This window comes from Lindgomyces ingoldianus (assembly GCF_010093535.1).
Source record: "Lindgomyces ingoldianus strain ATCC 200398 unplaced genomic scaffold BDR25scaffold_43, whole genome shotgun sequence".
Classification (NCBI taxonomy): domain Eukaryota; kingdom Fungi; phylum Ascomycota; class Dothideomycetes; order Pleosporales; family Lindgomycetaceae; genus Lindgomyces; species Lindgomyces ingoldianus.
Genome location: NW_022985204.1, coordinates 385,367 through 399,495, shown reverse-complemented (window position 1 = coordinate 399,495; position 14,129 = coordinate 385,367). Strand labels below are relative to the sequence as shown.

The 14,129-nt window shown below is 36.1% G+C and overlaps 2 protein-coding genes across 2 annotated transcripts; one reads left to right on the top strand and one right to left on the bottom strand.

The window, feature by feature from the left end:
- Positions 1-10,876: 10,876 nt before the first annotated feature.
- Positions 10,877-11,933, bottom strand: BDR25DRAFT_307086 (alpha/beta hydrolase fold domain-containing protein). Its single transcript, XM_033690776.1, has one exon. The coding sequence runs from the start codon at positions 11,847-11,849 to the stop codon at positions 10,959-10,961; it is 891 nt and encodes a 296-aa protein (XP_033541622.1). The 5' UTR covers positions 11,850-11,933; the 3' UTR covers positions 10,877-10,958.
- Positions 11,934-12,584: 651 nt separating this feature from the next.
- Positions 12,585-14,129, top strand: BDR25DRAFT_296405 (cytochrome P450; the record flags this gene model as incomplete). The annotated part of the gene is made up of 1 exon (XM_033688919.1): positions 12,585-14,129. The coding sequence occupies one exon, from the start codon at positions 12,585-12,587 to the stop codon at positions 14,127-14,129; it is 1,545 nt and encodes a 514-aa protein (XP_033541621.1).

Here is a 14,129-nt window from a genome sequence, read left to right as displayed (position 1 = left end):
TAGACTTCTAAGCTAAGTATTTAATTACTAATTTCCTTCTAAACTTTTCTGTTCCTTACACAACGTCTTGTACCTACTATAATACCTTACGTAGTAATTAAACTAGACCTCCGCAAAGCTCTATAACCTTACTTGTGCATAATTATAACATTACGTTGTGTTAAAACTCTAGCTAAGAATAGCCTCTAAATCTAATCTAATAAGCTTAGTACTTACATAACTCTAAGCTATTAAAGTAAGCTAAAAAGCCTTTTAAAAAGTGCTTACTCTATAAGAAAGCTGCTATGTTATAAGCTTTAAAGCTTTTTAAAAGAACTTTAAAAAACAGCTTTACGCTATTAAGCAGTCTATTTCTGCCTTAACTCTTGTTATAGTAGTAGGAACTAAGAACTTACTAGCCTTAAAGCTTACCTAGAAGTCTAGAGATAGCTTAACTCCCTCCTGCCTAACGCCACTTATAACCTATAACCTTTTTAACCTAGTAATAAAATCTAACTAACTCCTTAATCCTCTACTGTTTAACAGAAAATAGAAAAACCTACCTTCCTTCCTACATAAGCTCTAATATAAACTTAAAGAAAACGTAGACTAATTCCCTTCTAAACACTTCTAGTTACTATATGCCTACTCTTAACTTAACTGTAACATAACAGCCTTAATTAACTTACTAATAAATAAGGATATTATTAACCTAGACTAATTTATAGCGTTCCTGCAAGCAACCTATAGAGACCTAAATAAAAAGTTAACAGCCCTAAGTTGCCTAAACACCCTATAACAAAGAAAGAAAAGCTTTACTTTACACTTTACTAAGTTCTACTAACTTGTATTTAATACAGGCCTAAATAAGATAGGTCTAATTACAGCCCTATATAACTCCCTCTTAACTAAACTATAACGCGCTATAGTAGGAAAACCTCTTTTAAACAACCTTAACGCGTATGTAAACCTAATTGCTACCTACAATAATAACATAAGGTTCCTCCCTATATAAGCCCTAATACGCCCCTAAACTAGCGCAGTTGCAAATAAGGACCCTAACATAATAAAAATTAATTTAAATTATGCTCTAGTTAGTTCTAAAAAGCGTAAAGATTATAAAAAAAAAAGTTAATGTTTTAAGTGCAGTAAGCATAGTTATATCTTCTAAAACTACTTTATTCCCTTTTCTTAAGTCTGCGTAAGTAGCGCTGCTAGTACTTATTAAAGATTCTTACTATTTTAATCTTGTTTTTATAAGAGCTCTAACTTATATTTAAGCTCTAATCCCTCTTACTACTCTTAACATAGCTGCAGCTATAGCAGTAAAAGCCTACAAAAAGGCTTGTTCTAGGGCTAAGTTGCCCCCTAGAACTAATTTAACACTAGATCTCTGCTAACTTATAGGCTAAGTCCCCTACTAATAACTAAAAGTACTAAGTTAATATTCCTATATGTTTACAACAAAGAACTGTATTAGCCCTAATATAGGCTCTTATTAACTTAGAAGCAAATAGCATAGGTTATATTAATAAAGAACTAGCGCATAAACTAAATTTTTAATTAACACTACTTACCTAAATAATTTACCTAACTAGATTTAATAAAAAACAACTTAAAAAAAGTTCTATCTTCTATACTATAACTATTATAATTACCTACTAACACTATAAGGAGCAGATTAAACTCTATGTAATAAACATAGAACATTATAACCTAATTCTAGAACAACTATAGCTGTATTAGCATAAGGTTGCCTTTAATTACTAAAAGTAAGTTCTAAACTTTAACTCTTCTTAATGCTAAGATGTATGCTTACGCTTACATCTAAACAACACCTAAATAGCACTTAATATAGAAGGTCTCTAGACCTACTTTTTAATAACTTAAAAAAAAACTACCTAAGTAAGGCTAACAAGCTAGGCCTTTTACTAAGATAGGCTATATAAAATAATTTAACAACTGCTTAAACCTAAAGAAAAGAAAGCCTTTAAGAAACCTTTACCTACCTAATTTAAACACAAACTAGGACTTAAACAGCAGATAGACATCTGCTACATAGGACCTGCCCTATTTATAACCCTAGCTTAATAACTAGATTACAAAATCTACGTAGTTATAATTTCTAATATAGACTAAGCTTTAGCTCTCTAAAAACACACTAACTTAAAAATAATAGTCTTTTAAAACTACTATAACTTGTTATATATCTTTTTTTAAGACAAGTTTAATAAGCTTTTAATATAATATCTATATAATTACTAAATAACTCTTAAGCCTAGTAAATAACCTAGTTATAGGCTACTATATAAGATGTTACTAAATAAATTAAAAGTGCTCTAAAAATACCTTAATAAGAACCTAAAAAAAAAGTTTATTTAAGCTAGCTTTTTACTAGTAGTATTACTTATACTATTTATAAAAAAACTTAAAGGTAGGCTTTAATTTTATATTAACTACTAAAAACTAAACACTATTACTATTAAAAACTAATACTTAATTCCTTTTTTATAAAAAACCTTAAGCTAACTAAGTAAAGTAAAGTATTTTATAAAGTTAAATATTATTACTGCCTTTAATAAGCTAAGGATAGTAAAGGGTAATAAGTAGCTAACAGCGTTTTAGACCTAATATAGACTATTTAAGTACCTAGTAATGCCTTTTAGCTTAGCTAACACGCCTAGTACTTTTTAATATTTTGTAAACAACTTACTCTAACCCTACCTAGACATGTTCTACACTATGTATATTAATAATATTTTAATCTACAGTAATAGCCTTTTAAAGCATAAACAGCATGTACGCCTAGTGCTAAAGGCTATAAAAGAAGCAGGTCTATAACTTAATATAAATAAATGCAAGTTTTACTAATTAAAGGTTATATATTTAGAATATGTAATCTTTATAGATAGCATCTAAATAGACCCTATTTAAGTTTAGACTATGCTAGATTAGTAATACCTAAAAGATATAAAAAATGTTTAAGCCTTTATAAAATTTACTAACTTCTACTAATAATTTATTAACAACTTTTTGCAGCTAGTAAGCCCTATAATTATACTTACTAAGAAAAGAGTTTAATTTAACTTTAACTTAAATTACTAATAGTTCTTTAACTAGCTAAAGAAAGCTTTTACTAAAGCTTTAATACTCTACTACTTTAACTTTAAACTACTAATACTTATAGAAGCTAATGCCTTAGACTACATAGTAGCAGAAGTTCTTTTCTAGACTAAGCTAGACAGGACTATTAGGCCTATTACATACTTCTTAAAAAGAATAAGTTCTGTAGAAGGCAATTATAAGATCTATAATAAAAAATTACTTACTATAGTACGCTACTTTAAATAATAGCAACCTAAACTAGAAAGTGCAGCGCATCTAATATAAGTCCTATTTAACTATAAGAACTTGTAGTACTTTGTAACTATAAAATAACTTAGCTACTAATAAGCCTATTAGTCTAAATACTTATTCTGTTTTAATTTTAAAATTACTTATTATTTTAGTTAAAACAGAGGGAAACTAGATGCTTTTATAAGGCAATGTTAAAACATCTCTACTTAAAAAAAAGTGTAAAAGGCTTAACACTAAACTTTACTTTAACTTAAGCTATTTTTAGACCTTAACCTAAATAAAATAAATTAGAGAATTAATTAAATTATTACTAATAAGTATCTAAATAATAAATTTATTTAAGAAACCTTAAACCTACTTTAAAACAGCGCTAGTTAGTTAAAAAAAGTAACACTAGCTAACTATAAAAACTAAAATAGTAAGCTATATTACTATAACTAACTTATAATCTTTAATTTTAATAAACTAAGAATTAAACTACTCTAAATTATACATAACTTGCCTGTTAGAAGACACCTAGGCAGAGGAAAGACTCTTAACCTACTATAGAGAGAGTACTACTAGCCCTGCATGTTCTATACTGTACGCTAATACATATTATGTTGCTATACTTGCTGTAAAGTAAAGGCCTTTTAAAAAAAGTATAATAGCCTACTTAAACTGCTCTTAATCTTTAAATAAGCTTAAAAAAATATATTAATTAATTTTATTATAAACCTACCTTTATCTAAAGAGTACATAAATATTATAGTAGTTATTAATTACTTAACTAAGTATTAACACTTAATACTATGTTCTTTTATAACTGCCTCTAATATAGCCTAGTTATTTTACTAATACGTATAAGTTTACTATAGCCTGCCTAACATAATTATATTAGACAGAGGTACATAGTTTGTCTTAGCCTTCTAGGACAAACTCTGTAAATAGCTCTAAATTATCTCTTATCTATTTATAGCTTTTTACCTAGAGACTAACAGCTAAACTAAGAACATAAACACTATAATAAAATAAGTTCTATAAGTGTACATAAACTACTAGTAGAATAACTAAGTAAAATAGTTAGCTATAGCATAGTTTAAAGCTAATAACATAACATCTAAATTAACATAAGTATCCCTATTCTTAGTAAACTATAAATACTACTCCTAAATAAGATTTAAACTACTTATAAATACCCTCTAACTAACTTATTAATTTATATAAGTAATAAATGTAAATAAACTTATTAACAAAATCTAAAATATATCTAAATATATTTATAAAAAGCTTACATAGGCTTAAGCTTTTTAACAAGAGTACATAAACTAATTTTAAACCTCTACCCCTACATATGCAGCTAGTAAGAAGGTCTAGCTAGACACTAGAAATATCTAAATAAACTAATAATTAAAAAAACTTAATTAGAAAAACCTTAGCCCCTTTACAGTAGCTTATATAGTTTTATTATACACTTACTAATTAATCCTACCTAATAGCATAAAGATACACCCTGTGTTCTATGTATTGTTGCTGCGCTAAGCAGCCTTTAAATCTAACTATCTACCTAGACAGCTAAACCTACTACCTAAACCTATTATTATAAATAATAAACTAGAATATATTATAAAAGACATTAAATAGATTTAGTTTAATAAAAAGAAATGTATCTATAAATACCTTATAAAATAAACTAGATATAATAAACTGTTATAGGAACCTGCAAAAGCTCTATAAAAAAACTCTGTAGTAACTTAATTCTATGCCTAATACTTATCTAAACTAAACCTGTACCCTAACAAAGATAACCTAATGCTAGAACTACTAATGTAAAGAATTCTCTTTCTAATAAAGGGGGGGGTACTGTTATAGTATCCTCTCTAGATCCTAGACATAACTGTATTAGATGTGTACTAGAGTATTATTAGTGCACGTCTAACATAAATATAACATAATATAGACATAAACTTAAGCATAAACTGCCTTAACACTAACTAAACCTAGAATAGGCTTAATTTATACTTAAAGCGCTTAGACTTCTAAGCTAAGTATTTAATTACTAATTTCCTTCTAAACCTTCCTGTTCCTCACACAACATCTTGTACCTACTATAATACCTCACGTAGTAATTAAACTAGACCTCTGTGAAGCTCTATAACCTTACTTGTGCATAATTGTGACATATACATAGCTGTTTAATACTATTAATTTACTTACACTTATTAATTACCTTATATTATACAAAGTAGAGAATTATAAGAATAAAGAGCTTAGCTGTTATATAGCTTTAAACAGAAAGCAAAGATGTACACTAGATTAACTACTAATATGCTAATTCTACTAGTGTATGTAAAGCAGCTTATATAAAAAAGATAAACATTTTTTTTTATACTTTTAAGTATATTCTTTAGACAGATTATCTCTTCTTTGTCTTATATAATTTATGTAGGTGTAAGAGGTTAAATTTAAATGCTATAGTCTAGATAAAACTTATATTTAGTAGACTACTTACTATAAGACTGTTCTATAGTAGGATAAAACTTATTTTAGGCACTTATAGTAACAATAGATTGTATGTTATACAAAGAAAAGAACTAAAAAAAGAACTAAGAAAAAAACTATAAAAAATTTAAACATACTATAAAAAAGATAAAGGCTTAGTTACTACATCTACATAAATCTACTAAGCTAGATTAGGATTAATAAGTATTTTCTTACTAAAGTTAGTTTTAAGATTAACATCTTAAACTATGTTTTAATTACTTTAGTTAAATTAGATACTTTTATATTAAGCATATTATATAAAACCTTACTTACTAATTCTATGCTTTAATAAGTAACTTAAGTAGAGATAGTATAGGCTAAAGACTGTTCTAGATATAGTATTATGCTTTTACTTAAAGCTAAAGATAAACATCTAGATATAGTGTTATATAATCCTAAAAGTTAGAGTAAGCTGCAGCTACGCTGTTAAATCTAAGCAAATCTAGTACCCTATTACACTACTAAAGTGTATCTTATAGGAGGTAGGCATTTATATTCTAACTATTAACTCTTTTTTTAGTTATATAAAGCTAATTAGCATTAAATAAAAAAGCCTAGTTCTAGACATAGGCTCTAAAATAGTAATAAAGCATAAAAGGCTTCTTAACTATGCTGTTTAAACAGTTCTTCTGCCTTTAAATTAAATGTGTGTTCTATAGTTATATAAAGCTATATAGTTTCTTATAAAGTATAAAAATATATATAGTATAGATAGTAAGCTAATTAGCTAAGCTATTTTTTAAAAAAAAGCTTTAGGTTTAAAAGTAGTAAAAGTAATCCTACTTAAAGTAAAATAAAGTAATAAGTATTATATAAAATACTAACTTACTAATAAAAAAAAAGGCCTTTTAAAAGTTACTACTACTAAGCTTTAATTTACTAATTTAATATACTTATGCTATAAAAGTAGTACTAATTAAATAAAAGCTTAGGCTTTATAAACTTTTAAAGCTAGTAATAAGCATTTACTAGCATAACTATCTCTATTTTTTAATTAAATTATATAAAACATAGTTACTACTCTGTTTTTTTAAGTGTCTTAAGAAACTAGCAAAAGCAGCTAATAGTAGTGTAGGTAGAGATTCTAACATAAATCTATATAATATATTATAAGTACGCATTAATACATGCATAGATTTTTATGCTGTATAGTTTTAGCTTACTATAGCTATTAATAAACTAGATAAAGTTTAGGCTAGAAACAATATACTCCCTATAGTGTTGCTGCAGGTTGCGCTTGCAGCGCTCTACTACCTTATAGTTTATTATATAATAGATGTAAAATAACTAGTCTTATATAATAATATAGCTATGTTAATAAAAGTGTGTATAAAGATACCTTTACTTATACTTATTAATAACACCTTTTTTTAGCTTTTAACTAATAAGTTGTTATATAAGCTTATTTACTTACTAGCTTTATTTAACACTTTACACTTTTTTATGTAATCTAAGCTTAAATTAAAGTTATATAAGTGTATATTTTCTAATTTAGAAGCTTTTATTATGTAGTATATAAAGCATATCTAAATCTTTAAGCCTAACTTTAAAGAATAGCACCTAAATTTAATTTTTAACTTTATTTTTAACTTTAGTAAAAAAGTGTTACTTTATATTTTATATTTAAAACTACTACTTAATTATATAAGAAGTAACATAGACTTAAAACTTTTTAAAAAAGTAAGTAGCTATCTGCGTGTATATAACACCTTTATAGAAAAGCTTAAGTAGATAAAGTTAGTATAGTTTAAGGTTAATCTTAGAACGTTCTTCTACATTGCCACTATATTAGTAAGCACTTGTACAATGTAACTATTTAGAAGACACTTACTAGGCATTATAAAATTAACATGTATAAACGTGTATAAAATAATTATAAAGTTGTAAGTAGCTAAAGGCTATAATTATGTGTAGGGTAAAGAATTTTTAAATTAGCAATTAGTTTTTTCCCTTCACCAGCTAACAGTCCGCCGTAGCCAAGCAACACGAGTAGAGCAGAAAAAGGATCGATAAATCAATACAATCAATCAATCATCCCATACATCATATCCAAACCCATCATTCATCTCAGGAAGCCTAGAAACAGTGCTTCAATCTGACAAGGCTAGATATTTACTAATTATACTTATACTTAAAACTTTACTTTAAGCTTTAGATAACGCTTTATAAACATACTAAGCTAGTTTATACTAATATAGCCTAAATTATACTTAGCATGTAAAGAATTAGCTATATTAGCTATAACTGCTAGCTAAGAGAAAAATTCTTATGTATATAGCTTAAGTATATGCTTAATAATTACTTACTTTTTATTATTACTTAGCTTTTATTCTAATTTTTTATAATATAAAAAACTTTCTTTATATTAGTAATGTTGTCTGTACAGTGAATACTGTACTGCGCCTTGTTGGCCCACCCTGTCCTGACGTCTTGTTAGTACACCTTATGGAATTCGCACTGGGATAAATATACCCCGTCTAAATCCAGATGGATAAATGCGACCTCAAAAGCAACCCACGTGAGCGTAGTGTTCGCATCGAAGAACTAGCCCTGCGACGAAATTCCACAGTTCTAGGGCAGCTCGTGGCGTCCCTCTAGGGTGTTACATCCGCGAAGTTATAGAGCAAGTAGAAATTCCCCTGCATATAAGCGTGCAAAGTTAACGAGTTGTTCTCCTGTGGGATTTGCTTCTTCGCGGTCCTAATTGTCGAGCTCGTCACGCCTCTCGCAGCTGTGCCCGCCCATCCCCCACCTAGGATTTAGATTTCACCACTCAGTACCAATTGGTCTTCCTGCACGCAAGGAGGGTGATATGGACGGGGTTTTCGGCTACGATGGTGGCGAAGTCGCATTTCTGTAGCGTGGTGAGGGGAACGCATTTTAGGCTGTTGGGGGGCGTAGCAGACACATGGACGCCACACGAGTTCTCCTTTCGTACGTCGAAGCTAACAGACATTGTTTCCTAGAATCGAAGAAGGCTTTGTCAATTCCTTTGCTGGTGTTGGTGGCCGGGGGGACGATCTCCATTGCCACTATTTCGCTGAGCATGATGCCCTAAATCGCACTGTGCAGGAATTGGGATGGGGGTAGAGTTGGTATGGACTGATTGGATTATTTGGCTCGCTAAAATCCTCAGATGCCCTGGTTAAACCCCCACCCCTCGTAATCAACCACACGCTGCTATAATACTCCAGATGGGTGTAATATCTGGACTGGAGCTCTAGCCCCTTTAGTAAATTTCTATTCTCGAGTCTTTGGGCGAGCTGTTTGTACCACTGCTGGTTTGCGAAGTCAAGGCGTGGGGGATAAGAGCTTGAGAACTAAATTGAAGGCAAATTTGGGATTTGAGGCGGATAATTGAGTGGAGGAATGATCTATGGACAAGAACTACGGACACCTTCGTAGAAGAATCTCACTCAAATTTCGGGCACCGAGAAAGGCAACCGCTCATTCTCTAGCCTATGTGCTGGGGAAAGCGCCGATATCTCAGGAGGAAGGATAGGGAACACGAGAGATGATTAGCGGACAGAAGATATAATACCAGTGCCTGGTGTTCATATAAGTTGGCGAGGCTAGGATGAAACGACTCTGTATCACAGGCGTGGACCATGGCTGTCTCCAGATTTGAAGACTTTCATCGGACGCTAAGATGGAAATGATATATTGAGTAGGAGTGGAAAGTGCACGAAAGCAGGAAATATGTGAAACTTAAAAACTATATAGCTAATCCCTAATAGTCATTATTATACGGAAGATCGGAGAAGAACCTATGGCGAGCTTATAAAGATACATTTCTTGGTGCAATGCGTTCATTGCAGCGATGGAGGTTCTTAAGGTTTTCAGAGTCTAGGAAGTACTATGGGCGAGTTTTCCCACCTTGTAGATTTATTCTCCAGCCTGGAGAACGTTGGCATAGACCATGCACACCTCGTTCCAAAACTTCTCCGTCTCTGAATACTCATATGCGGCTTCCTCGCGATCAATTACAACTTTTAGGGCGTGCTTGATTAGGGGTACGACTTTGGAGCTAAACCAATCCCAGCACTTCTTCTTGAAGTTGTCTATCTTCACGGTCATTTCCCTGGCGACGGCTTCCCACTTGTCGTAGAAATCTTCGAACCAATCTCGAGAGTCTTGGAGAATGATGTCGGACAGGCCGCAGAAGTCGTGATACTAGATGGAAGCTATGAGATAGGTTCGCTTAATCCCCCCAATGCTGATCCTGCAGCCTTATTTAGCGTTAAGCTGCTGGTGGGAGCGGCTATCGAAGCACTGTTAGAGGATCGCTTCGTCGTTGCTGTGAACTTCAGTAGCAAAGCAGTTGACACGATTATAGACAGCAGACCCGTAGGACAAAAAGGTTGGGGTTTGAAAGGCGAAGCTTAGTGCATTTGGACTTGCACCCCGATTGGGTAAGTTAGGCAGTGTCTGAGGCCTCTTGGGCTTAAGCACGAATAACATTGTAAGCGCTGGAGGTGTCGTCAACCTAAAGGGGATCAAGACAGTCTTCTACCATCATTAGGTCCGTGAGACAGATTGGGCGGGAGTTCGTGGCATAGGGCAGTCAATATAATAATGGCTCACGGGATAGGATTTGGCACGAAGAGTGGCCGGGATCTGTTCCGATCGCTGCCCAGGACGTGAAGATGAGTAGTTGCCAAGGTGAGCAGTTTGATGTCTGTGAACATATCGGTAGAAATTGATAAGTTGGAAAGCCGTTGAGCTAATTGCATGTTGTGGAGCAAGGCTGTTCAGTCGTTCGGTGTGAGGCTGAAACTCGATGTTGGCCAACGTAGGTTGTGGCGGGTGGGGGAGTTTGTTACCTGGAGCTGTTCTCATATCTTCCGTTTACCGATCACGGGCTTGTAGAGATATCAAAATCCTCTCCAGCCACACCGCCTCACTCGGACACACTCAATCACCTGTATGAGAGATGTTGTGGAACGGAAGCCACCACCAAATAGTCACCGCAATACATATGTGGGGTGGAATGAAGTGAAAGATCCTAATTAGAATAGGGCGATAAGCGCCTAAAATAAAGAGAGAGACATGAAGCTACTAGAGGGAGAGAGAATATGGGGAAAGAGAGGACACGACGCCTACCGTCCTAGGAGCTCTCTAAGAATATCTTCCCGGAACTTAAACGCGAGACTTACATGCCCCTCGCCCTCTTCCAACCGCAACGTCGCGCCGGGAAGCATCTCCTTCGCTTTCGTGACCATGGCAGATGGGCTGTTGATATCCAAATTACCATGCCACAGCGTCAATGGCACTTCGGAGTGGAGTTGGGTCAATTCAAAGCCCCATGGGCTTCCAAAAAGTCTTGCTTCCCACGCCGCCCCTTGAGAGCCTTGTCTAACTCCCTCTCTTGTTGACTCAATGAAATCATGCTTGATGTTTTCATCTTTAATACTTTGCTGATCTACTTCGGGTCTTGATCGCATCTCCTTCATCACAAGATCCTCGAAGACCTTGGGATCCTTGTTTCGCGCTGCCTTCCCCATTGTATAATCCATCAAAGTTCCAAAAAGCCCGGTCATCCACGGAGCTACCCAGAGCATTATCCTCGAAGCCATCATCATGCCTGCCGTTCCAAGGGTTATGGGATACAACCCTCCGATGACAGAGGCTCCAGCCAGGCGTTCCTTCGGTATGCCATACAGACATGCCAGTGTATATGGGCCGCCTCCACTTAATCCCATGACGTAAAACCTCTCGATTCCTAGATGGTCGACAAGGGTGATGGTGTCTTTGGGCCAGTCGAGAATGGTTCGCGAGGGTTGGAATGTTGAGTTCCCCATCCCTGGACGGTCAGGCACGACAAAACGAACGTTAAGCGATTTAGCGGCTGCGTGCCATAATCGTCCCTCCAATCTTGAGGACGGGAATGCGTGGAAATAAAGGACTGTCGTATCCGAAGCCGGAGCGCCGTAGACGGCGAAGGAGAGGGTTCGACCGTCCCCGAGAGTTAGGGACTCAGATTCCTGCATCTCAGGTTGTGCTGCGATATCAGTTCAGTCTCTGACCGCGTGGGCGTTAGTAGGATTATCAAAGGTTTTATTGCAGGATCTGGCACTCGTAATGGTGGTTTCAGAGCGAGGAGGATCGATTGACGTTGGGATGAGGTCCGTTGCCAAGACTCTTGGCATACGAAACAGGAATGGTGTCCTCAGTCCAAAATGTCTGTTGTCGCCTCACCTCATATCCATACCTAGGTATTCTCCATACCTGACTGACAGCCAGCTGCAACATCTCTTCCTGTGAACATTTAATACGCCGAACTGTGATGCTCACCATCCGTTCTAGCTGAGCTGACAGTGATGTTCTCTATACTCACCCTCTTTCATGTCATTGTCAGTGCTCAGCGCCATGCCAAACTTACACTTTCCCTGTATCCCTCGCATTCCAGCGCATCTCCCTCATCTGAGTCACCCAGGCCCTCTCAGTTGATTTCACTATTTTCCTTTCCCTTTAACTGCTCCACTCCTGATGAACCATATTCGTCAAGTCAAGCCAGCAGGGTACAGGCCATCACTGGTGCATTTTGGCGCAACTATGAGCACGCAGATATGGTTTTTCTATAGCTTTTTCTCAATCTTACTCCATTCCTTACCTTATTCGGGGCTCCAATGCACTACCCTTTTGCTTGCCTTTCCAGGTAGATGTTCTCCAATACCACAAAAACCACTATGGGTTTCCTCGCCACGGCATTGTCATCTATTAGCATGTATCATTCAGCAAGTCTTACCATTTCAGTTTACATTGCAGCTCTTCTTGTGTGGCGTCTGGTCCGGTTTACCCTCCTCCCAAAGCTTCATCCCCAAGAACCTAGGGAAGTGCCATACTGGACCCCCTTCCTGGGACACGCTGTGTCTTACATACGCAACCCCACTAAAGTCCTGACGGACTGCCGGAACTACTTCCACGACGACCGCAAGCCGTTCAGTATCACTTTGGCCGGAAAGCGCTTGTATATCATCACTGCGCCACAGGACGTCACTACCACTTGTCGAAACTCGTCAACTCTTAGCATGGACATCTTTACCCAAGATGTTATGCGTGGGTTCGACGTGTCGCCGTGGGCACTGGTGAGGGTCTTTCAGAAACCTGGAGAGGACTTCCAGTTGATCAATTCGAACCCACGCCATAAGTCCTTAGCGCATTTAACGATGGAACACTTCCGGAGGCAGTTGTTTCCAGGTGAGAAACTGGCGGAGTTAGGACGCATAACGCTAGATTACATCAATGGAGCTGTACGCTGGGAGTGTTTGAGCTCTCCGAAGTTCCTCCTGGCTGACGCTGGCGAGTACAGGGAGATCTCTTTGCTTCACTGGTGCGAAGATGTGTTGCTTCAGGCAGCTACCCAGTCTTTCTTTGGAAGTGCGCTCATCGGGTTGAGTCCTAACCTCCTCGACAACTTCCTGGCGTTTGATGCAGTGAGCTGGAAACTCATGTACCGGCTTCCACGGATCTTGTCCCAGGACATGGAAGAGCAGAAATACAACCTTATCAAGGCCATCGAGACGTACCTCGACCTGCCAAAGGAACAACGGCCTGGCGCAAATTGGTTCACGGAAATGCAAGAGTTCGAGATGCGGGGACTGGACATATCCACACGGGACATTGCTAAGCTAATCTCAGCAATCTACTGGGTCATCAATACGAATGCCTACAAGCTTCTTTTCTGGATGCTTGCATTCCTACTCCAGGACGAAGATCTCACAGCAACAGTAACGGCCGAACTCCGCGCCGTCTTCCGCTCAGACGGCAAGCTCGATATCCCTTCTCTCCAAACTCATACACCGTACCTTACAGCACTCTGGTATGAAGCCCTTCGCCTCACCAACTCCTCAGCTTCAGCCCGCGTCGTTACATCCGACACACAATTAGGACCATACGTCCTCCGCGCGGGAAATCGTCTTCTGATCCCCTACCATCAACTCCATCGTAACGTCTCTACATTCGGTGAAGACGCTGACAAGTTCGACATCAGTCGTTTCTTAGATGACGAAAAACTCCCGCAGAATCCAAGCTTTAGGCCCTTTGGCGGAGGGGTGACATACTTCCCCGGACGGTTTCTCGCAAAGCAGGAGATCTTCATGGCCATAGCTTTCTTGCTTTGTCGGTTCGACGTCGAGCTGAAGATGGATGGGAATGTGAAGCAGAAGTTTCCTAGGATGGACGAGGCGAAGCCGGGGATTGGGATTGTAGGGCCAGTTAAGGGTGATGATTTGGTTATTAAGCTGAAGCCCAAGGGAATGGTTCAGTAA

What these genes read in the sequence shown, in the direction of transcription:
- BDR25DRAFT_307086 (XM_033690776.1), bottom strand. Translation starts at nt 11,849, where the DNA reads ATGCAGGAATCTGAGTCCCTAACTCTCGGGGACGGTCGAACCCTCTCC.